At 37.7% G+C, this 24,070-nt stretch overlaps 4 protein-coding genes and 1 pseudogene across 10 annotated transcripts; 1 reads left to right on the top strand and 4 right to left on the bottom strand.

Annotated features, from left to right (window-relative positions):
* The first annotated feature begins 236 nt into the window (after positions 1–236).
* Positions 237–7,755, top strand: LOC136348148 (protein Aster-B-like). Of its 2 annotated transcripts, none has more exons than XM_066298759.1 (3): positions 237–1,152; positions 3,831–4,117; positions 4,251–7,755. In XM_066298759.1, the coding sequence occupies exons 1-3, from the start codon at positions 409–411 to the stop codon at positions 5,290–5,292; spliced, it is 2,073 nt and encodes a 690-aa protein (XP_066154856.1). In that variant the 5' UTR covers positions 237–408; the 3' UTR covers positions 5,293–7,755. The 2 variants fall into 2 exon arrangements, with proteins under 2 accessions (XP_066154856.1, XP_066154855.1); XM_066298758.1 differs by having other exon boundaries at positions 4,227–6,738.
* LOC136348413 (heparanase-like) lies at positions 7,716–11,783 on the bottom strand (annotated as a pseudogene).
* LOC136348149 (leucine-rich repeat-containing protein 4C-like) lies at positions 9,958–13,637 on the bottom strand. The gene is made up of 2 exons (XM_066298760.1): positions 12,457–13,637; positions 9,958–10,095 (listed from the first exon to the last, which is right to left on the bottom strand). The coding sequence occupies exon 1, from the start codon at positions 13,610–13,612 to the stop codon at positions 12,692–12,694; it is 921 nt and encodes a 306-aa protein (XP_066154857.1). The 5' UTR covers positions 13,613–13,637; the 3' UTR covers positions 9,958–10,095; positions 12,457–12,691.
* Positions 13,638–14,513: 876 nt separating this feature from the next.
* On the bottom strand, positions 14,514–19,765 carry LOC136348276 (serine-rich coiled-coil domain-containing protein 2). Of its 6 annotated transcripts, none has more exons than XM_066298991.1 (15): positions 19,581–19,765; positions 19,394–19,520; positions 19,060–19,343; positions 18,839–19,010; positions 18,062–18,330; positions 17,710–17,836; positions 17,456–17,660; positions 16,826–17,073; positions 16,595–16,776; positions 16,500–16,541; positions 16,236–16,446; positions 16,078–16,185; positions 15,881–16,018; positions 15,757–15,824; positions 14,514–14,752 (listed from the first exon to the last, which is right to left on the bottom strand). In XM_066298991.1, exons 2-15 carry the CDS (start codon positions 19,505–19,507, stop codon positions 14,737–14,739), a joined length of 2,184 nt encoding a protein of 727 aa, XP_066155088.1. In that variant the 5' UTR covers positions 19,508–19,520; positions 19,581–19,765; the 3' UTR covers positions 14,514–14,736. The 6 variants fall into 6 exon arrangements, with proteins under 6 accessions (XP_066155088.1, XP_066155087.1, XP_066155086.1 ...); XM_066298990.1 differs by lacking the exon at positions 14,514–14,752 and adding an exon at positions 14,775–14,930 and having other exon boundaries at positions 18,062–18,312; XM_066298989.1 differs by lacking the exon at positions 14,514–14,752 and adding an exon at positions 14,775–14,930 and having other exon boundaries at positions 16,595–16,770.
* A 995-nt stretch (positions 19,766–20,760) lies between these two features.
* LOC136348278 (zinc carboxypeptidase-like) lies at positions 20,761–22,675 on the bottom strand. Its single transcript, XM_066298993.1, has 6 exons — positions 22,076–22,675; positions 21,849–22,018; positions 21,656–21,797; positions 21,213–21,503; positions 21,069–21,153; positions 20,761–21,013 (listed from the first exon to the last, which is right to left on the bottom strand). Exons 1-6 carry the CDS (start codon positions 22,451–22,453, stop codon positions 20,793–20,795), a joined length of 1,287 nt encoding a protein of 428 aa, XP_066155090.1. The 5' UTR covers positions 22,454–22,675; the 3' UTR covers positions 20,761–20,792.
* Positions 22,676–24,070: the final 1,395 nt, after the last annotated feature.

Here is a 24,070-nt window from a genome sequence, read left to right on the forward strand (position 1 = left end):
AAAGTGTCAAATGTATGTTAAATAATTAAAAATACAAGTTATGAGTCAGTACGCTCTTCATTTTGAGTATTTCGTGCATTAGATTCAGGAACCGTGAAATTTTTTATAAGAACTAGCGACGCATCCATCAATGCACTGCAATGTTGCCACACTTCAATTTTCAACCCAAAATGACAATAACCTAAATTTCTTATGTCATTCTAAAGTCTAATGTCACTTGCACTGTCTTCTTTTTTTTCAAAATCAAAACAGTATCTCCAAATTCTGGCTTGCGCCGATTTTTATCAATAAAGATGAATCCGTAGTGACATCTGTGCAGGGGCAAACTTCCTGTTTCCCGTTACGATCGTATTTTATCGGGCAGCAAATAAAAAACATGAATTTCGGCATGAACGAACCGAATTCAGTATGATGTCCCTGTCTTCCGCGTGCACAAATGAGAAGCTAACGAACAACGAGAGTAAATCGTCAACTAGCCCTTCGTCGAGCCCCCGCAGTAGCCCCCGACCCAGCCCCAAACCAGATAACAGAACAGATCATTTAACAAAGTTTGAACACATCAGTCTGAATTCAAAAGAAGGTTTCAAGCACGAGGGGTCCCCCTCCAGCCAGGAAAGCTCCACTAGCCGTCTCAGCAGCACGAGCAGTCCTGATCCTTCCCCGCATAGCGACCAAAAAACTGACATTTCAGCTAATGTTAAAGAGAAGAAAGAAGGGCGAACCAAGAAGAAATACTCATGGTTCAACTCATTGTACCCAACTTATAAAAGTAGATCAGAAGATTTTAAAAAGCTCTTTGGGGAAGTTCCAACAGATGAGAGGTTGGTTGTGGATTATTCCTGTGCCTTGCAGAAGGAGATTCTAGTGCAAGGACGTCTTTACATCACCCAGAATTACTTGTGTTTTTATGCAAACATTTTTGGTTGGGAAACCAATCTCACATTAAAATGGAAGGATGTTGCTGCTATTACCAAAGAGAAAACTGCCTTAGTGATTCCAAATGCTGTGCTAATATGTACCAAAACCGAGAAGTATTTTTTTACCAGTCTGGTGCAGAGAGAAAAGGCTTATTTGATGATCTTTCGAATATGGCAGAATGCTTTGATGGATCAGCCTATGTCTCAGCAGGAAATGTGGACATGGGTTCATCAGGTAGGTGCATATATTAGTTAAAAGCGAATGGATTCAAACTTATGTTAATGCAAAAGAAGAATTTTAAAATGTTAAACCTGAAAAAGTCCCCATTTTCTTTACTAAGGTAATATCTTAGATAATACTTATCATAACAAGATTATCTAATTACATTTCCTACTTACAATAAAATGTATATGAAGTTACTTATAAAAATAGATTACCTAAGTAAGTAATCCATTTGATATTGATTCAAGATGCAGTTGTGATGGGGGCCCACTTAGTAAGTGAGAGGTAACTATCTAAAAAGTGGGTTGGTAGACCATACTCAATACACTATAGATGCTTACATTTATGGACGTTTTGTTATTTAACTAACAAGTTAAATTAACAAAATAGCTTCTTTTTATAAGGGCATTGCATTGTTACTGATTCGGGTCCAAAAATAATGTAATAAAAACCCTAATGTCAAGATACCTTCATTTGATAGGAGAAATATCATAAAATACTAATTTCATGACAATTTTTCTTCTGAATATGCATAAAATACCAGTTTAAAAATTTTAATTCCAATTTTGCTTAAGACCTTCTATAAAATGCAGTTGTTTCATGTGAAATATCATTAAATTCCCAAGTGAAAATTTACTAATACATGATCAGTTACTCTTTAGATTCATTAGAAAATGATTTTTCATCTAATCGTGAAATTGAAAATGCTTAATTTTTAAGGTAGGTACAGGAAGTTAACGTTTCAGATCCTTTTAAAATTAAGCTTTAGAAATATAGGCGCGAATTTAGTCTGATTTATACCCACACACAAATCTTTCTTTGATCCACGATAAGAGTAGGTAAAAATTGTGGAGAATAAAATTTGTATAAAATACGAAGAAAATAAAGCAAGTAATAAAATGAAAAATACAGCAATACAAAATTGCCATTAGTTATGTCCTTGGAAGATAAAATGTAATAATAATATACAACAAATACAATAAATACATAATAAAAACGCTATTATTACAAACTCTATCCAAATATTCAAGCTTATTACTTTATGCAATAACGGTGATGCGAGTTTCCCTAAGTTTGTAAACAATCATAAGGTAAACAAAAACCAGCAATATTAGTGATAAGAAATCCTGTACCACAAGGCCCTAAATCTACTGGGCGAGTGTACCGAACAGCGCCCTGAAAATAAAAGGTTTTTTCAAGTTCAAATACTACTGTAAAAACCCAGGCTGAAACATGACTAACAACCTATGATCAAACAGCCATTAGCAAATACCTCTATAGCAGGTTTGTTATTAACATTAGACCTTTCCATGTAAATACGTATTTAATGTTTTAGTACAAAGTTCTTCTAGGAGGTCGTTCGACACATTAGAGACTGAAACAAGTTTAAACAAATATTTGCTTGACTTATTATTTTACTTGTTAGTTTAAGATTTAAATTGACACATATTATTTTACCAATTTCTATTTATTTAATCGCAAAACTAGTCTTTTGTTTTTGATTTCCCTTGGGGAGCTTAATAAAATCCACGTTTAACATTACGTTTATTATTTATATAGTACGATATGGCACCTCGATTAAAATGATCAAAATAAATAAACAGAGATCCCATAAAAAAAGGCACATAAAGGTATTATGGTTTTATTCAAACCGATTTTGCTAAAACTTTGAAATAGGTATACATGGTGATGGAAAATAAAGATATGTAGGTAAAGTCAGTTTTTTACATAGGATAAGATCTATTTTAATTAAGTTTCAATTATGTAAACACTACCGAGAAATAGTTAGTCGTGTCGGTTGTTGTGTTTACTCTTTCTCTTTTTCTCTCCCTCCTCCCTTTTATTAGGGAACTTCCCTATATTATCTTTGCTGAATATTGGGACCTAGTTTCTCTTCGGTCCAAATGGAAGGACCCAATGTGGTTTTAGAGTAAAGAATCTAAATGTATGGTGTGCCTCCAGGGACCAGAATTATATGATCCGGCTAGAGGACTAAAAAGCATGACTCTTCCCGATGATCAAAAAATGGCGCTTCCACAAAACTGCCAAGATGATTATGAATTGGATTTTTGACTGTACCTACGATCCAGAAACAACTAAATAATCTTGGCATTCGAAACAGACTCTCAATGGAGCGTTGCTTACAGTCTGTTCACGCGGAAGGACAAATGAAAGAAAAAGAAAGGGAAGATGTCTCAGAGGAGGACTGGAATATTTCCCTGTAGGATTATTATAGTCTTATTGCGATGGACAAAAACGTTTTTATTTTCATAAATTTCGAAAGGGCACTTTCTTGATTTGCCAATTGCGAAACCTTGGATTAGTTCAATGGACTTCGTAACTCTTCAAGTAACTTCCTCGTTCTTAAGGAGAGAAAGTATCGTGTATACAACTCTGACTAGATACAACAACTTGTGAATGATGGAGAGATTTTTTAATTTACTGTGTATTTTAATAATTTAGTAATATAGAGATTATACTTTGGTAGAAGCAATTTATTGCACCTGGTGAAATGTATTAGTCAAATAATACAGATAAAAATAAAGGTTATCGGGCTGTGTCTCACTTTGGGTAAACATGAGCATCGAAATATTTTACCCTTTACGTTTAGATATTTTTTTCAAACTTGCATCTTAATCTCATTTCTTTAGTTCTCACCTACATTTGGTTTTTTGTATATATGTGCCTAGTGTTATGGCAATGAACTGGGTCTAACAAGCGACGACGAAGACTACATTTCGCCCAACCAAGAAGAGGACAAATTGTCTTCTCATCTATCCGTGGAATCGTTTGCCGAGGTAGAACCTATTTCTGTGCTCGAGCCTGTGATGGACCATTCTAACGAGGATCACAAACTGGACGAGTTAAGGAATAGCTCAATGCATACGTCTTCGAGTGCCAATGGAAATTCTTCTCTGAATGACGGCAGACAAACTCAAACTGATAATTCGGATTCTGAAAGTGATAAACCTATTAGGTAAGTTAAGTGTTTTTGTGTAAACTTTGAGTAAACTTAATCACATTCCTATGATATGATATTTAGTATCACGTTCTTATATTGATACTTGTTTTATTTACTTCATTAGTAAAATTCATCTATATCGTTGTAGTATGAAAGCGGAAGATTCGTCTCCGATCGAATGCACCTCCCACCACGATGGACGGCTTCTCTTTAACGAAGTCTACCCTATTCACATCGACCAACTGTTCACTCTGCTGTTCACCTCTTCAAAATTCTACCTGGATTTCCACGCGTCACGCAAAACGTCCGATTTAACGCAAACGCCATGGACCCACAATCCTTTGGACAACAGCAAGAGCCGAGTGGTCAACCTCACTTTATCCCTTGGGCAAACCATGGGGCCTAAAACGTGTCAAGTCACCGAACGCCAATGCATGTTGTCCTGCAGCAAATCGGGAAGTCTTTACGCTGTAAACGTAGAGAGCATCAACGCGGGAGTTCCTTACGCGGATAGTTTCTACGTTACTGTTCATTATTGTTTAAAAAAAGTGTCGGAAACGCACAGTTCAATTCAGGTAACCGGACAATTGAAGTTCAAGAAAACGGTGTGGGGTTTGGTGAAGGGGATGATCGAAAGGAATGTTTGGTCGGGGTTGGAAGATTTCTTTGCAAAATTGAAGGAGGCACTGCAAGCGGAAGGAGAGGAAAATGTGCCCGAGCAACGCAGAAAGTCACGCAGGCGCAGGCGTTTAAGCTCCATGCCCCGCTACAGCCTGGAGGACCTACCAAGAAAGAAAATCCTCCATCAACCGGGGGGGATATTCACTACCGACGTATGCACGACCATAGTCCTCGTCGTCCTACTCATACTTCTTATTTTGAACGTGCTCTTGTACTGCAAACTGTGGTCGCTAGAGGAGGCTTCTCCAACACTCAAATTGATGGACTTTCAGTCGCTTAAAAACTCCCCGAAATCGCACGAAGAGTGGATCCAGCTATTGCAGCAACAGGAGTCGATGCGCACACTAGAGGCGCAGAAATGGCAATCTACATTAAGACACGTGGTAGGGTTGTTGCGCGAAGCCGAAGACGCACTACAGACGTTGCAGCGGTCCATTCATCCCGATTACGTCAGCAAGGTCATGGAGAGTGTCATGAATAAGAAAAATGATGAGGGAGGGGAGTTGTAAAAATGGTAAGGTGAGTGGATTGGGATAGCATGAATACAGTTTTATGTGAGCTCGAGGTGTTTCGTGTTTTTATATTCGAAACAGACTAGATTTTAGTGAATTTTAATAGTGGACATTGAGAAGTTCCACTTTATTCCATTTCCCTGCCTTCGAAGCTTTCAAATGTCTACTTTACGGGATTGTAAGTCGAATAATTAAAAAGGGCGGTTCACAGGTTTTGTCGATGTGTTTAAAGCCCTACACAGGGTGTTACGTATTGAAGGTTTATTAACCTGGCATTGGTACGGTGAGAAAATATTGCGTGATTAGCACACTGGGCTATGTGATACCCTTATTTATAAAAGATATCCACAATAATCTTAAAATTTGAAATTTTGGTGTTGATGTTTTTCTTCACCTAATAAATATTGTTTATTACACAAAACAGAAATTAATCATACATATTTTTTATTTTCAGAAAACAACAAGCTCGGTAAAAAATAAACATTTTTCGTAAATTAAAAAGGTATTAAAATAATAACTACCGTCAAAAAAGGTTTTTGGGGACCTGCCCAGTTGACCGCGAACAATAAACATTGAATCACACAACAAAACTCATTTTAAGACAAAAATTGAATATTTCGAGGGCTCTCTGATGCCTGACATTCACCACATGTGAAAGGGCATTCAGCCTTGCATAAATGCTGAGTGTAGAATGACTTCGCATCGGCCTTTCTGGGGCACAAACAACATCTTGATACTTTGTGTCTTTTTGTAGATAGGTCACCACGTCTCCCTGACCATCAGAACTTTCTCTTGCTTTTGCAATTTGTCTGAGAAGCTCTCACCAGACGTGAAGGTTTTCTTGTCGTTTCCTCCTGTACTCTTGGATAATATATAAACGTATTTCTTCAGAATCATTCGGCGTGGAGGTTTGCCAATATTGTCGTTGTTATTCATTTTCTATATAATCATGGCATTTACGGCTGCAAGGTTGAGAATTGAATAAAACATCTTATTTCACGTCACTAGTATACTGGGATATCGTATGCCCATGATTACTATAGTTGTAAGCTAAACACGCAAATAACTACTGTTGAGATTATTCCTTCAGTGAAGCCGTCGATAAGATCTAATTCGAAGATACATGTTCCTTAAACTAATAGGACGGCAGTTTTCTTTAATTCAAAATTCACTTTGGCTGGGATACGTTATACCCCATCGTACCAACACTGAGTTAATTGAATTTACAGAAAAAAGATAAGTGTTACAGAGTCCGCAAAATGTATTTAAACCTCGACGGAAATTAACAAATTAAATAACGTTTACATACATAGACGTAAGTTCGACTTAGTCACTTATGGAGAATGCGGGTGTTGTTAGTGTTGTTAAAATAAAAACGTTCGAACACCTCCGATATTTAATAAAAACATAATTTTCTTATTTAGAAGTTAATAATTAATTTTTTTAATTCTTGAATTATGTGCTTACGCCTCTGGAGACCTATTATGGCCGGAACAAGGATCATATCCATCAGAATATCTGGAATTCATAATTTTTATGGAACTATTAAAAACCAGATTTGTCCTAAAAAGTACTAAGGAAAAATTTCATTTTAACAACATTAAAGAAGATAAATTTTAATTTTATTTCAGGAATCCATTAAAGGTCTCTATTAAAGGACGCCTTTGGCATACCTGTGTTTCAGGATTTTACCACTTCTAGTGGTTTCATGTGCACCATTGAATGCTCCAAATTTGGCTAAAGATATTTAAAATTTTCTCAGAGATCAGAGGCATACCTACATCAAGTTAAACTCTAAACATCTCTGGAGGTCATTTTCAACGATTTACCTCCCAAACGAGCATTATTCTAACTTTTATCAATTTTGCCGACCCTGTATTTCACAAATTTAATTTAATACCCTGTGTAATTAGCTACATGATAACAAGCAATTATTGTGATAATGTTTTATTGTTCCCTAATCTATTATTAGTATTAGTAATAGTTCTGTGGTAAATTCTTTGTTGAATAGGGAAAGTGATAGATAGCTAGTTGGGTTTAGCATGAATGATTTTAGGATACCTATACACTTTATTTGAACGCACTTAAGTACATAACATTATAGTATTGTTAGTAGGTAATTTTACATAGACTACCTTAAGGTGGGTTGTTCTATCGCCTGCTAAGTGCTACCCGTTAGTTAAATATACTTGAACAGATTCATATTGACAACTCGCACCATCTATTAGTTTCATATTTTAATGATCAAGTGAAAAACTGACTTTAAGGTGGTTTACATCTTAGACTGTCTCTGGGAAATTATTAGGAAATTGTTTTATTATAGGTATTTATTAATTAAATATTATGGACAATTAAGTATTTGTTAAGGTTGTTGGAGTTGTGTGAACACGTTTTTATCCTAGAAATTGGCTGTTTATATTTTACTTATTGGTACTAGTGAATATATTTTCCAATCGAAAACTGGTTTTTGTTAATGGGCAAGTTCTAAAATCAGTGACGTCGGAAACTAGAAATGCGATTGAATACACCGGAAGAATGAAGCTTCCAGATTTCTCTATAGATTTGGCTCTCAAGTCGGGCAAGTCGCCATTGAAATCTACTTTCAGAATCTCCATCAAGTTTGATAAACCTGAAAATTTTATTTAAAAATCACGACATGTCTTTGTAAAGTATTTTCCAATAAAATAAAATAATATTGAAAAATTAGTTATTATTCATTTTTTACCGAACTCTACGCCTCTGGCCTTTTATCAAGTCGAATCACAATTATATATGCATACAAAGACCAAAAGTCCCACATAAATTCGTTAAATATTGAAGAAAATATAATATTTTTCATGAAAACGTCAAATATTGTTGTTAGTTCTTAGACTTAACAATTAAAACCAACATATATACAAGGTAATTCATGTACTAGATAAATGTAAGTTTTTTCTGAAACCTCATGTATATTATCACGTTTTTGAGATCTATGAGAATTTTTGAACATATTTCATTTAACGTGCCCCCGTCTGAATTCAACAGTTTTCGAAAAAAATGAGAAAAAACTGAATTTGCAATAGAACTATTAATACATAAAAAATAACAATATAAATTACTATAAGCTAATCTATGTTTCAGATAACACCTTAAAAAAATCCATAGTGGTGAAGTCGGGCGATCTAGCAGGACTCTCTAATCGTCATATTTTGCAAATATTTCATTCACATAGCAGAATTAAAAACACTGCTTAAGCAGCGTTATGAACGATCAGAGACGTAGCACTGTATTTTTTCGAATAAAACAAATGTATCGAATTTTTTTCTGCATATTAATTTCCATAGCGGAAACAATGAGTTTATGGTCAGCTGTTGCTCACGGTAACGGCCCATAAAATAAAAAAAACTTTGCCGTTTGACCCAATAAAAACCTTACTGAGAATAAAAGGTACTTTGAAAGACGAGCTCATAGGGCTGTATGAGGGAACCTGTCCGGAACCCAGCGATTTCAATCGTAGCTTCTTCCTTTGCCACATTGGTTCCAAACACTGGAAAGCGAATTTTATCCAATCGTGCATCACAACCTTCTGGAAACCACATACCTACGGCCCTGGATGAGGCCCCTAGTCCACAGTGGGCATACAATCTCACAGTGTTGTCAGTGGTATCACATTGTTTTCAAGAGTTAACACTGTGATACCAACAAGTGTCTTGTAGAGCACCCTGACCCAACAAGTCTTAAATAAAGCAAAAATATCCTATCAAAATATGGTAATTCTAAGGACTAAGGCGTCTATTTGGCGGTAAGTTTATATGGAAGATAATTTCCATGGAAATCAAGAAGATGGTCAATGTTGCGCTCCTATTCCCGCTTTAGTTTCTGTGGAAATTTTCCCTTAAGGTACGATAAATGAACTTTTTTTTTCTTTACGAGGTTATTCCATTTACTTGATTATTTTAACTGGAAGAAGTCTTACAGGATTTGTAATATAGTTATTGTCAATACGCGCGTAATTATCGTGGAAAATAGCCTGTCTAGTGATAACGCGAATCCCTAAACTAGCCCCAAGTCCTAATTTGTATATCCAGAGGAAAGTGCCAATAAATCTGTCGGATATATTGGTAGCGCCCTTATTGAGAGTCGAAGAGGTTTTGCCCATCCAAATCTTGTTGACTTGTCCCGCTCCTTCGACTATACCCTTCATCACATTGGCCCTTTCTGCCAGGTGGTTGAAGGTACTGGGGTTTAGAAACAAGTCTTCAGTCGCTTCTTTTCTTGCGCAGTAGTACCTGGATTGGAAAGAAAACTGTCCAGGATGTTCCAACGAGGACCCTCGACCTAATACATTTGGTAGTTTAGAAATATATATTTTTTTTATATGGAGGATGGTTAGCCTTAGTGGTGCCATGTAGTTCCATTAATAACACCACCAACCTGCTGCAAGAAAGTCTGCAAATACTCTTGATTAGCTTGATTGCTGCCTATGTCAAAGAGGTCAATTACAGGCAAATAAGACGATTTATAAAACGTATAGTTCTCGAGAATATCCCTCAAAGCGTTGTAGTCTTTCGCCAGTTCTGAGGCATCACCTGGGGTGCTGTATTGGGCCAAACAGAACTCTGATTCTGAAGAATTATTGCACATAGACCTAAAGTGAATGTAAAGTTTGGGCGTTTGTTAACCATTTCCCAATGCCTGATTGAGCTCCATGTGGTGTTCGTTGGAGAGCTTAATCGTTTCCTCGGCACTTCCAGAGTTCCAAGTTCCATCCTCGTTTGGGAGCAAGGGGTTCAGGTCATAGATCAATCGCACTCCGGCGTTCTGTAATTTCATATAGTCAGAGGCTGCAAAACCAGCTAAATTGTAAATTTCTAGAGGTGTTGAAAAGTTAATAATCACCCGAGAAAGTTATATCTAAAGCCTCAATGGTTTCCTCCTCATCTCTTTCAGAGAAGAGTATCCTGTCTGCGTAAGTACCTCCCACTCGAAGATACACAGGGGTCAAATTGCTGACTAATTTGATCAGGAATGGGTCCCTAACATTCGAAGGTAAGGGTTGTTTTTTATATATATTATCGCGGAAAACCTTACGTTAAATTGAAGCTAGTGAAATGGCTTTCTATGTTGCTGCAATCCAAAGAGACGCTCGAGAAGTTTTCGTTGACTTTGTCATGGGAATTGAGGGTAAATGTGAGACATTTTACTGTGATAGGTAGCAAGGCCAGTAATAATGAAGCTGAAATTTACGATATGAAAATTTCTCGATGAAAAACGGCATGTTTTGCCTTGAGAGCCATTCTTTTGGATGTTCTGGAGCTGCTAATGAAAGAATTGCTTATTGATTTCAGCAGAAATTTCCACAGATGAAAACGAATCTACGCCACTGAAGTTTATCTAGAAACATCTATTAGCTCCACAAGATATTTTGAAAAACGTTTTTACACGTTTTTTTTAAACAGATTTTTACTTTTAATCGAAGTTTCAATTTTTCCGAATAATGAGAGAAAAAGAATCAACGCCAATGGAGGTTTTTTAGATATATCTTCACTGGTTTTCAAAAAAACCGCAACACCAAGAAGAACGCATTGTATGTATTTGAAATTTTGGTATGATTTTAGACTTGTAAAGAGAAAAAAATGATAAAAATTTAAATGTGTAGTAGTGCAAAATGCTTCGTGTACGCCAAAATGCAGTTAACTCCCTTTAAAAGGGGAAGAATTGTTGGTATGCCTGAGGCAGGTTTACCATTCCGCGAAATTGCACGTAGACTGGATCGAAACGCATCAACAGTGCTAAGAGCTTGGAGAGATTGGTCAAACGAAGGGTCAGTAAATCGTCATCGTGGTAGTGGCCGTCCAAGAATGACGAACCGACGCGAAGACCGGCGACTTCGTCGTTCAGCGACAGGCGCCCCGTTTCAAACAATTCCTTCTCTTGGTCCTACCTGGGTAGCCACCCTAAATCGAAGGGTCTCCCTTAGTACGATGTATCGCAGAATTCGAAGTTTTGGCCTAAATTCATATCGTCCTATGCGTCGGCTTCCATTATCACGATACCACAGGGTGGCCCGACTGGAGTGGTGTCGTCTGAGACTGCAATGGGTGGATGAGTGGAGAAGAATCGTGTCCAGTGATGAGAGCCGATTTTGTTTATGGCGATCTGATGGACGGTTACGTGTTAGAAGGCGCAGATGAGAGCGATTAAATTTGGACTTTTTGGAAAGACGTCATTCTGGTTTAACACCAGGTGTCATGGTTTGGGGTGCCAGCCAGTATGGTAGTCGGTCTCCTCTTGTTTTCATTTATGATAGATTAAATGCTCAGAGGTACATTAATAGTGTCTTAGAACCGGTTCTTGTACCATACATGCACGACCATCCTGGAAGCACATTTCAACAGGATAATGCGCGACCACATGTAGCCAACGATACTTTGAGGTATTTGGAAGGTGAAAATGTGGATACTTTGCCTTGGCCAGCTGGGTCTCCAGATTTGTTCCCAATAGAGCATGTATGGGATACAATGGGTCGGAGACTTCGACGTTTAGCTCGCCCTCCAGAGACCATACATGAACTCCGCGAGTAGGTGCAGATTGCCTGGGATACAATGCCACAGGAAGATATTGACAATTTAATTTTAAGCATGCCACGTCGCTTAAAGGAATGTATTAATTTAAGAGGAGATACCACCCATTATTAAATTATTATTAAATTTTTTCATTTATTCACAATAATTTTCTTTTGATATTTTGATCGTTTTCATCTATTACCCAACGTAATGCCAGAACTTCAAACGTGTACGATGCGTTCTTCTTGGTGTTGCGGTTTTTTTGAAAATCTGTGTATTAATTACATTAGAAATTTTGAATAAATATTCAAATGTTCACAAACGAATATTTCTATTCGAAGTTAGCCATTGGAAATTGTTTTTTTCGGAATTTTGCAAATCAGCGGTTCGGTTATTACTACTGTCCTCCTGTCCTATTGGACGAGGGGTGTTTTCATTACGTTACTGCAATTTTCGAGATATTACTGTCTTTGAATGAGAAAAGGGCACGCAGGCAAAATGCTAAAAAAAAAGCAAATCTGAGGGGATTTGTGAGCCAAGGTTTAGTTCATTGTTTAATTAAATTTAATTAATTAAAAAACTCTAAAAAAAATCAAAAAGGATTACTTTTACTTACGTTAAAAGATATTCATCTCGAGTACCAGGCGATTCTCTGCAAAAATAGGGTGCAAGTAACTGTGCTTTATAAACACTTCAACAACTAAATACGTAATCCAGAAATTGAAGATAAGATAAATTAAGAGTTTTTGTGTGTATGATGATATTTGTTTATTACTTTTTGCTGTTATCACAAAATCTAATACCCGTTTGCTGTGTTGACAAATATGTATCGTGTACTTAGTATATGAAAATTACACGTTCCTGCAGCTGATCCCATGAAAATTACTGCTGCTTCTGCTGACGCCCCTGGCGACCTCCACCTGAGCCCTGCTAAAATCTTCCAGAATACTCTTCAATTTACTGCATTTAAAGTTGTTCAAACTCAAACTGATTTTTTTCAAATTCCTCGCATCACCAACTAAATCCTGAACGTTTACGTCAGCGAGGAAATTAGACCGAATATCCAGTTGCTGCAACTGTCCAAGGGTCTTAAGGGCGTTGTGCTCAATTACGGTCAACTTATTGTCGTTCATTTGCAGCTCTTGCAGCCTTTCCAAACCAGACAAATCATTCCTTTTGAAACTGGTTATTTGGTTATTATCCAGCCTTAAGAATTGCAATTTTTCGAGCGTTTTTACGGCTGCAGGAACCTCCCGCAGCGAATTAAAAGCCAGATTCAAATGTATCAACCCAGTACTCACATGCTCAAACGCCTTTACATCCACAAAAGCAATTTTGTTCAAGCTCAAATCCAGCTTTTCCAGAGCAGGGCAATGCTTCAAGGTATTGCGACCGATAGAAATTAACTGATTGTCATTTAAATTCAGCTGTTTCAAATTATCCAGACCCTGGAAAGCCCCATCTTCGATGGTTTTAATCCGGTTCCTGCTGAGTTCCAAAGCGGTCAGTTTCTGGAAGAACTTGAAGGCTCCTTTAGGCACTTTTTCCAAATTGCCTTTTGTGAAGCTAAGGTGGGGTTTGTAGTCTGCTAAATTAAGGGCCGTTGGGGCGTTTAGAGAGTCCCAGGTGCACGTTGTGATTGCCACTGTCGAGCTGCAGGATTGAGTAAAGGTTTGGGTGACGCTAGTGAATAGAAGCATGAAGATAAATGGTAATTTCGAAGACATTTTGGTTGTGATTGGATTTAGTTGAAATGTGTTAGTTCTGTGCATTTAAACATTGCGGTGTCTGTGTTGTGATGTCCTGCAGTTATCTTTCATCGGGGGGCAAAGTTTATCGTGTTACAATAGAGTTACCAGTGAGATGTGAGAAGTAATTTTGTAAGTAAGTAAAATGAGTAGAATGTTAAATACTCTATGAGGAGATAAGTAAGGTCAAGTTCAAAAATCAAGTTGAGGAAGAACCTTAGAACATACAAATATGTTCAACTCAATTCTACATTCGATTTATTACTGAAAAAGTGCTGGTTGTACGCTTATGAGTGTTACGTAAGAATATCTTAAAATTTCCTCTTCTATCTTTAAAACTGCGTAACTGGCATAACTTATGTGAATTTAAATCACCAGAACATTTGAACCTCCGTTACCTACAAATCAGGAGCTGTGCGCCAATGAGTTCCTACATAACGTCCTAGTCTCCCGTAAAAAACTGAAACGTGTTACTGCTGAATATTTTTCTCGTATTCTGCTATAACTGCTGCTCTGTGCGTCAAATATGTATATCACAGTGGCGTAGGAGTCAAGAAGAAATATTTGGTTGCGCCACTGGAGCTCTATTAAACTATCAAACATTTATCCCAAACTTTTCGCCACTTGCTTTGTACTTGAGCGTATGTGGTAGTGGCTTAGGAGTTTTCTTTCTTCAATCAGAGTATTTGAATGGCAAAGTGCATGATTGAGAATTATTTTGAATTTGAAAGAGATGCAATAAGATCTTGAAGATGCCACTGTAAAGTCCCCAAGACTGAATGTTTTTTACCGACATCCCTATTGGTGGTTCATTTTCCTCAACACATTCCATTGGCGTGCAGGCATTTCATTTGTTTTGGTGGCGTCCAAAGTTCTCAGCATTTTTTTAAGTTAAAAAGAGACAATTACAACAGTTAATTCAATATTTTTTTATTTCTCTTTATCAACATATTATACTAGACAGAAGGTCTTACTGAGGGTCCTTATATAATGACTTCTCACATACAAATATACAATATATTCTGTTCGACTACTACCCATTTAAACTTAGAGTAAGTAAACAATACAACTTTGGAAAGTTCTTACAGTAGTGCTAACAGTTGAACATATAAGCTTACCTAATTGGAGTCACTCAGCTTACCTTCTTACTACTTGATAATTAATCTGCAAAAGAAGTCCTGTTCAAATAAACTGAAGCTTAGTTAACCTGATCTAAGGTCGGTTTCAATTATTGTTAAGGTGACAATCAGTGCAGGAGAAAAGTAAGTGAATAAGGCACAGTAAGTTTACGCTGCACAGAATTATAACTCCGAAAGTGACATCTGCCAGTGCTACCTTGGAACTAGTGAATGTCCGTACAGGGCAGCGTAAAAAGAAAAACCTCTTTCAGCGATCAAAAGCCTTAAACTGTGCCTTTTTATGAATAAGGTCCGAAAAACAAAGTCCTGGTTACTTTACCATTAGGATATTGCCATAGAAAACCATGAAGAAAGGTTAGTTTACATGGAAATTATCTTCGAGTTAAAGTTGCCAGTACTTTGATGTTATAGGCTCTAAAGGGGGAATTCAGCGACAGTTGCGCTCAGTGCCGAGTCGCTCAACCAAAGTTTAAACTTAACTGAGTTGTGGATAACTGACCATTTTATTCCTCTAATGAGATCAGGGTCGTAGATAACCATAAAATAATACAATACTTGAACCGAGTTGTTTAAATAATAGTGTTTTTCAGGCCTGCTTTAAATGCACTAAATCGAACGGAGAATATGGCGACAATTTTCAACAAAATTTTATAATTTAAAATTTCCTCAAAAATTACGTCATTTGATGACCGAATGTCTAATTGAATATCACAGGTATGACCTTTAATGATCAAGTTCATCTTTTGTCTCAATTCAAATCACTTCAAAAATCTTATCCAAAAAATCACGTGCCACGCCCCTGACCTTTAATGAGCAAAATTTTAAATTTCGATATCCACTCCAACTTTAAGATAAATCATTGGCGTGCTTTCAGGTTTAAACTTTAATTGGACAGTTTACGCTAAATGCTGGGAACGTTCGTGTTCCAGCTACGGATAACTTCCTCTAGTTGATAGCTCAACTTGTGGCTTAAATTCCATTTTAAAGTCAGCTGAACGGGGAGCTACTTAGAAAGGAATATTGTATTACCTGACTATTGAGTTGGTTTCATCCACAGGGGATGTTGTTAAGGAGAAGAGACCACTGGAAGGCCTTGCCTGAAATTCAACCAAAAATTGAAATAACCGATTTTAGACCAATTGTTGGCACATACTCTTTCAGTTTGAGTGGCGGCGTTGCAGGTGTTTTGAGTGTCCTGAAGGAAGAGGCAGGAGGGCGAAGTTTTAGTTGCCAAGTCGTCAATTTGTTTTTGCAGGTTCGAAACCGTATTCTCCTTATCCTCCAACTGCCCCTAAAGTACCAGTACTCAATTTATCTTAAGTAATCATACCTTAACCGCCAGAATATCACCTGCAAATACAGCACCTGCCTTTTTAAGTCGGTCAACTCTAACTTGAACTCACTGCTATTGTTATTCTCACTGAGGGAGGCTTCTGAGTAGCAGTTGTCGGTATCAGACTAAAGGTTGATCTTTCAATGTCACTCACCCCTTTAAGTAAACGACTTACATCATTCAGAACCCTCTTCAAAGTCAGCAACATGGTCTTAATAGCAATGATATCCTGCTGTACTGCTGAGTGGTTAGCTTTGGTGAGGGTCAGACACTCTGAGAGATCAGCGTGGTTACTAATGGAATGTTTGCGTTTTTTGGGGCTTTTTGAGACAGTTCTGACTCTGCTTGGAGAGCTTAAGTTAGAGAGGGAATTCCTTGGAGTCACACTGAAGCATGCGGTTAATCATTAAAAGCGACTTAATTATTACTCCTTACTAACCTTTTGAAGAAGCTCCTTCTAGAGTCAGTGAAACTCAACTTCCTGTAATTCAAACTCAGTATCTCATGATCGCTCTCGCTGCATTTAAAATATACCTGTCCTTGTCCCAAGCATCAATAATGTCATTAGTTTGGCTCAGATCAAAGTCCAACATCAAATCCTCACTCCCAATGCTGTCGCATGCAGATAAACTATCCAGGCTGCTTCTATTTTGATTCTTCATCTCTTTGTGCCTTCTGGGTAATAATGGGCTGACGAAGCTGTGGGGTACCTGCCTCTGGAATGCTCCATGACTCACTCCTTATCCTCAAAAACTCAACTCTTACCTCAAAGACTAGCTCTGGTTGGTCGGCAATTTCGTCATCAATGAGGAAGTCTTCTTTGTCGTCTGATAGTGAGAGGGAAAAAGACACGTTTACTGGAGATGCTGGGCAAGATGAAGGAGTCAGTTTCTCGTTGACATCTTTTGAGTTTGAAGAAGAGTTTTCCGGTTTCTTTTTGTCTAACTCTTCAGTTTCTGAGGAGCTCAGCAAGCTCTCCACAGGGGACAGAATCTCGTCGTCTAAGAGGCCAGCTGCAAGGCAACGAACCTCTTTAACATCGGATTTTGTTTATTGATCAGAAGAAGGAATTTCTTAGAGAGAAAGGAGAAATTACGCATACAGAATATTCTAGATGTGTTTAGAGTCTTTTAAAGGGTAAAATTTCCTTAAGCTGCTCTGATATGGTCTGCGAAGCTCGTGAAATGGCGAAAACATGATTGGTCTGAATTTTCATGATCCATCTAAGGCTATCCTCATTTTCTAAAGGACGAAATTTCCTTCAGTTTGAACTATTACCACATAGAGATTAGATTACAGGCAGTGGCGGAGGAAGGGGTTAATTTCTTAAAATGGCGGATTGACAGAATTTTACAAAAATACGTACGTTCTTATGATTTTATTGAGAAAACTTACCGCCATTGCTACTGGTGGCCACTGCCGCGAACTTCGGATCCTCTTCAGATAAAGTGAGATGCATACTGTCCTTAAGACTATCGATCATGTCCAGAGAGTTGGACATTAAGGGCTTCTTCTGCTCCCATTCCTTGTTGCACAGCTGTCGTTTGGGGCTTAAATTCAAACTAATATCATCGGCCATGGCCTCTCCTGCATTAATCTGCTGGATAACTTCATTAGTAAGGTTCCAAGCTTTGCTTAAAACCACTCACCCAGTCCTGGTCGCAAGACCCTTGAGGACTGTCCCTATCTAGGATGGAGTGAATGCCTCGGGATTTGAGGAAGTTGCCTGGAGGGCCGGATTTGAGGGCTATATTCTTGTTGTCTTTGGTTTTGGTGCTAAAATTCACATAATGGTATACCATGAATACCTTCTGCGAATGTTCAAATTAATTCTTTTATTGCCAATAGATCACAGAATAACTAACTTTATCTGGAAAATGATATATAAAGAAACCAAGAAATTAGCAAATGCTCTGCTACAATTTCACTGCAGTACCATGGAAATCATTCTCTAGGTAAAATTGACTTTTCCGCACTTAGCAGTCTCAATAAATTACTAACTCCATATTGAAGAGAGCTGGTAAAGATGGTAGCGGAGGAGGAGTGTAGCCCTCATTGAAGCTCTCGCAGTTATCCATGCTGACTCTTTCTTGCCAGGCTGCCTCATCAGGGCTTTGGAGGGTGGTGATTTTAACTGAGTTTTCCTCCTGCCTCCTCCACAATCTTGCAGATCTCCTATTGTTGTTTGCTATGGTTTTGGCCGTCTTCGTTTCGATAACCCTTATCGGCTCGGGTTGCGGAAGGCGGGTAGTCTGGAGGGTAAATTTACCCTATATCAAAAAATGCCTTATAAAAGCGATGAATAAGATTGGATATGAGGTAATTTATGTTCAATAACCATTTGAGTCAGAGTTGAAGTTGAGCAGGGAAAGATAGAGTTCAATTGAGTCTCGACAGCTTACTCAACACTTCCAAGAAAGACAGTTCGTACTTCAGAAATAATTCAGGGAATGATGACATCATCATGAATCACGTTATCACATACTAAAAATGGTATATGACAAGCATCTATTAATGAAATGAACCTGAAATGAAGTAGTAAAATACTGAATAACAAAATTCCATTTATGGCTCAGAATTTAGGTAAATTACCTACGGACCTTGTCAAAAAGCCATTAAACTCAGGATTTATTTTTCAGCGTCGTAAAAATTTGCAGATCATCAAAAATTCACGGAAATCATTGCATACTACAATATGAGACGCAGAAGCCTAGCAAATCTCTGTTTCGCTACCAAAAACAATAACTCCATCAGGAGTCTTTCTGATCCTCTACTTACCGTCTTCTCCTTGCACGCATCGTCTGTCCTAGCGACTTCAGTTTTCTCAATAAATTGCGTCCTGGTCACTAGAGTGACGTTACGCGTGAAGGTGCTGCAAAGCGCCTGCTCGACGTCAGGGCTGGGCGAGCTTAGTCGACTTGCCCCGTTACCGCTCCGATTTTGCTGAGCTCTAATGATCACATTATCAAACGTCTTAATGCATGTTTGAAAATTTTTACCTATTGACGGATTTATTGAAAGGAGGAGCGCTCTGAGGTTTCGGAAAGGAAGACGCTGTGGTGTTCATGGAGGTATTTCTCCCCATCGCTTTGTTGCCGTTGGCGTCCGGTGCGTAGTCTTTCGTAGTAGTCTCCCACGCCAGTGCAGGATTGTTGACAGTCATAGGCGTAGGGCGCCTCTTGAACCCGAAGGACATAGCCACCCCTTTGGTGCATTTTTGATTGGGTTTCTTATGGTTCGCCTCACTGGATGGGTAGATTTTGTGGTCTTCAGTTTTAGCGTCCTGCAAAAGCACAAATGTTCGGTGTGTTCAGTAAAGCATAGTTGCGTTACTTTAGGATATTTGTGCTTGTCCATTTTCGCCTTTTTAGTTTTCTTGTTGTGTGAAAGGACGCCTTTGATGCTTAGCTTGCTCGGTTTGCCATTACCAGAGCTGCATTGCCCCATGAATCTAAACCAGCTATTGCAATAGCGATTACACCAGAGCTAGTAACCAGGTTACTCATGTATTCGCAATTACCTTTACAATTACTCCTCTGAAGGGCCCCCTTGGACATACTAGTGGTAGATTATTTAGAACAAGTTCAACCTTATAGATTACAATTAACACTTTTGGACACAAAGTAAAATTTCACATTTAAACGGGACTGCATCTCCGTGAAAGACGCAATAATACTACCATTGTCAACTGTCCGGTCACCGCGCAAAGACCTTTGGAAAATCGATGGAGATTCCGATCAATAGTGCAATGGAAGGCAGCGTCGCGACGTCGTCGTGGACGGTGACGACGACGCCGGAAAAACCATTGCCAAGATCAGATTGTGGGTTTCTTTGCGTGCAGGTCTTGCAACTGAATTTTAATCAGTACTAAACTTAAAAGATGAAGTGAATTAGAAATTTTTAACATTTAAACATTTTTTTTTAAATTCGCATTTGCCTTCTACTCATCGTCAGTCTTTTATCCATTCCTTCTTATCTGTTCTTTCTTCATGGACACTAATGAGCTTACAGGGATGAAATTGCTAAATTTAGTTTGGGGAATATTCCCATTACAGTTCTTGTTTAGTCATGTAGGTACAACCTATGGCATAGTTCTTTGTTTTTCAAAATTGACAAGTTCAAACCAGTGAAAATCATGCTCAAAGAGTCGAGTTGGTTATTTAATGTACAGGGTGATTCGTTTATAATGGGAAAGTCGAGCGCTGAAGATACTACACGTCAAAGAGTGGCGATTGGAGAAAATGTGCCTTATCTGGAAGTAGATCATCTCGGATATATACAGATACCGAAATGAAACAAGAAAACATAATTAATGGAAAAACGATTGCATTTACAAACTTTATATCGAATATCATGTTAAACCTGCAAAATAAAAAGTTATTAACTGTAAATTCTGTAAAATTGACCGTAAGTGACGTTTGCATTAGCAACGCGGACATTGCAAAACGTATCCCAGTCGTAACCCAAATAACATAACGTTAAAAATGTTCAAAGGTCTAATCTAGATATTTTCAGAATAATGGCAAAAAAGTCTATTAAAATTTCAACACCCTGTATAATCCCAAACTAGAACCTTTCAGATAACGCATTTATCATTTGACGTGTTGCATCTTCAGCTTTCGGTTGTACGATTCTTAATGTTCCACCCTGTATATTAAATCAAATATCACCGAAAATTACCAAAAATAAAAGAACTCTGATTCTTTTTACATCATATTTATTATCCGCAATTTCAACCCAAATCCCTCCTAATAATATTTTGTCCAGGATACAGAGCTTCGTATTCTCTGAAAATCGCCAAAATCGACTTCAGGGTTTCTTCGCAATTGGGGATGATTTGATCTGCTGGCAATAGGAAACCAAATTGGCCTTTATCTCTGAGCTCGTAAGTATAAACAATGGAAGTATTGAATTCTCCTTTGACCCAGTCCATACTGCTTCCAGATGCGATATCTATACGCCTGATTGAATTAAGAACTCTCGATGACCATCATCAACCAAAACTTACAAATGGTTTCCGCAACGTTCCCAAACACGTATTCAGTGTCATACACTGATTTCAATTCATTCATGGCTATTTCAGCAATCTTCATCTGAAAATAATTATATAATTTCAGAGTAAGAAATTTGTTACATTTAAACGTATAACTACCATCTCTGCGTAATTAGCTAAATGTTCAGTGGTATGTCCGAAGGGCAGCAGTAACATTTGAGAGTAGGAGTGGAAGTCGAGGTAAGCCACCATGTTCTCCTGTACGCTCTCGATGAACTGACTCATGACCTTGACTGAAGGCTCAGAAAATGGCTCAGGTCCGGCGTAAATGTCCGAACAAGGATTCTGAGAGGCCCCTCCGTTCATCCATTTGTAGCCCCAATTGCGGTTCGGATCTGCGCCCCAGCAGTGAATGTTATAGCGAGTGCGGGTTTTGCGCCACATGCGGTTCTACAAAAGTAAGAAATACTTGTAGCCAAAATCGAAGCTGAAGTGCTATTTTGTTCTTCACATCGAGGAAAAATTGAAGAATAGGACGATGGCGGAGATAAAAAGGCACAAGGAAGGATCATGTACCGCCTGAGTGTCAATTATCTACTTACGACTTCGTGAGAATAAACAAATCCATCGGGATTCATTACAGGGAAGAAATACCAGGTGTACCTCTCAGCCAGTGCTCTAACATCTATATCTTCACTCCTAAGGTATTGATTCAAGAGCCACGTAGCTGTGGCAGATGTGATCCTAAAATCGATTTTTTCATAGATTTATCCAGACTAAATCCACCAAATGTACCATTCTCTGGCATGAATGTTAAACTCCATGAAAACCACCTGTTTCTCAACGTTGGGACTAAAGTCCAACTTCAACCCCACTATATCCCGCCCTTCCCGGGTTTTTCCGGGTTTCAAGATTTCAACCACATCGGGGTACTCCACTGTCAATTCTTCCAGCCAATTGTTGATCTGGTAAACTAAACTCTATTAGTTTCGCTCTGGTGAATGTCTTGGGAAACTACAGACCTCATCAAGCGTATTGTAAACGGTCCAGTTCACAGGATTGGGCTCATCAACTCTGACCCACCTATTTTCCATATCGATCACCTGCTGGACGTCTTCTATCATGGTACTTACGTCCACATTCATGGCAGCTAACAGTCTCTCGAAATAAACCTGCATTTCTGGAGCTACCATGAGATTAGTCTCGCTTCCCACCTTGGTAGGTCCACTCCAGAACTGATACTTGGAGAACTCCATAGCCTCATCGCCCCATTCCTGCAGTTCTTTAAGAGCTGTTTCATCGTGGGGGGTGATTTTGTAGACTTTGTAATTGCGGTAGCTCAATTTGGTTGCTACCATGCAAAACGGCAGAGCCAAGAAAAACGAGATCAATAGTTTCATCTCAGGAGGAAAATTTTTGAAGGCAAGAAGACTATATTTTGGGGGAGGGTGGTATGAATTTTTGAGTTTACCTTTAACTATCGAACTCAGAATTGAATTGAGAGATGTGTACAGTGTCAACGGATATAATGATAGGGATTATGGGTTTAGATGCTAAACGCTAAATGCAATAGCTAGGATAAATTTTAAAATAAATTTCGGGATTACTAGTAATTTATAGAAGGCAGCTAAAACAGGCAACTTTTGTGCTCAACTTTTTGTACACAGCTACGTGCAAGTATTTACTTATCATCGTCTAAGAGGAGTATTAAGTATCTGCTTGATTTACAGTTCGATTGCATCCATTTTCAGCTATTTTCGACCAATTAAAACCAAATTAAAGACGACTTTTTCTCTACTCCACGAATTCAGAATCCTTCAAAGGATGTTCAGCATTTTTGTATAAATAAATTTGCTTTGTCCGAATACGTTTAAAATACGAGCAGCTGATAACTGTTGTCCTAATTATATTTTTTGGGACAACCTATACAAACCTGGATCTAATTGATTTTAATAAAAGCATCACTCTTAGTTACAATTGATTTATTTTGATGGGAAATGAAGATCGATAGTGAAATTCTTGGAAACGCGCAATATAATGTTAATCTCCTTACATAATCTTTAATCATAAATTTATAATGATTCATAAAAGTATCTAGATAAGACGGGCTACTTTAACCAATAGTTGAGTATATGGCGGACAAAGATGATCAAGTATTTGCAAGTTATCTTAGAGATATTTGTGGGATATTTAATTTTATATTGTTTAAAGCTGTCTACTTTTACAGTTTTCGCACAGATATTTTATCTATTTATTTTTTATTTTCTTCTCCCACTGAAATGGGATGTTTCCTCTATACACTAAATAAACACATATATAATCAGAACTTATAGCAAAAACTTGGATTCCCTGTCTAATTAGAATTAAAAAAATTGCAGGTATTTACAAGCTCCTCTTAGTTGTCCGCCTCTCGTCTCATCAATAATTGCTGAAATTATTTGCTATAATCGCCTGTACGGCAACTGTAGCAATGTTTGAAATTTAAAGTTTACAACGTTCCAGCTATGTTTCCATAAGCTAACTCCTGAGGTTCCTTAAATAGTCTTATAAGGACTTAGAATCTTAAATGAAATTTTAAAATAAAAAGCATATTAGAAAATAAAAATTGTATAATAGCTTTTGGGTAATTAGTTAGAAAATACATAGTTTATGTAATGAGTGGAGTTTTGTGGTAAGGGAAAACTAAATGAGGTTTCGTAATGACACCAGTTGCACAAAATAGTTTTTCCTAAAAATTAACCGCTTAGTTACTGGTGTCGGTTAAGAACGTTCTCATTTTTTTAAAATTATTATTTCTGTAAATTAGGCTTTTCATTCTGGTTTCTATTATATAAATATTGCTAATATTTTCTCTAATAGTATTCATGCAAGTGAATAATTCCTGTTTCACTAGAAAAATATGTTAGATAAAGAATACCGTTAAACCTATGCGTATATTATGGAACAAAAATTCTTTGTAGCGTGAAAACTAAATCAATTAAGACTTTCTGTTCCATAATATTCGCCTAGGTTCAACG

The sequence above is a fragment of the Euwallacea fornicatus genome, chromosome 32 (genome assembly GCF_040115645.1).
Source record: "Euwallacea fornicatus isolate EFF26 chromosome 32, ASM4011564v1, whole genome shotgun sequence".
Taxonomy (NCBI): Eukaryota; Metazoa; Arthropoda; class Insecta; order Coleoptera; family Curculionidae; genus Euwallacea; species Euwallacea fornicatus.

What these genes read in the sequence shown, in the direction of transcription:
- LOC136348148 (XM_066298758.1), top strand. Translation starts at nt 409, where the DNA reads ATGATGTCCCTGTCTTCCGCGTGCACAAATGAGAAGCTAACGAACAAC. An exon ending in TGTGGACATGGGTTCATCAG is followed by an intron (nt 1,153 to 3,830) that starts GTAGGTGCATAT and finishes ATATGTGCCTAG; the next exon opens with TGTTATGGCAATGAACTGGG. An exon ending in GAAAGTGATAAACCTATTAG is followed by an intron (nt 4,118 to 4,226) that starts GTAAGTTAAGTG and finishes TTACTTCATTAG; the next exon opens with TAAAATTCATCTATATCGTT.
- LOC136348149 (XM_066298760.1), bottom strand. Translation starts at nt 13,612, where the DNA reads ATGCACAGAACTAACACATTTCAACTAAATCCAATCACAACCAAAATG.
- LOC136348276 (XM_066298987.1), bottom strand. Translation starts at nt 19,507, where the DNA reads ATGGGGCAATGCAGCTCTGGTAATGGCAAACCGAGCAAGCTAAGCATC. An exon ending in GATGCTTGGGACAAGGACAG is followed by an intron (nt 16,542 to 16,594) that starts GTATATTTTAAA and finishes TTTGAATTACAG; the next exon opens with GAAGTTGAGTTTCACTGACT. An exon ending in GAAACCAACTCAATAGTCAG is followed by an intron (nt 14,931 to 15,756) that starts GTAATACAATAT and finishes GACATTCACTAG; the next exon opens with TTCCAAGGTAGCACTGGCAG.
- LOC136348278 (XM_066298993.1), bottom strand. Translation starts at nt 22,453, where the DNA reads ATGAAACTATTGATCTCGTTTTTCTTGGCTCTGCCGTTTTGCATGGTA. An exon ending in TTTACAATACGCTTGATGAG is followed by an intron (nt 22,019 to 22,075) that starts GTCTGTAGTTTC and finishes TTAGTTTACCAG; the next exon opens with ATCAACAATTGGCTGGAAGA. An exon ending in TTGTTTATTCTCACGAAGTC is followed by an intron (nt 21,504 to 21,655) that starts GTAAGTAGATAA and finishes TTACTTTTGTAG; the next exon opens with AACCGCATGTGGCGCAAAAC.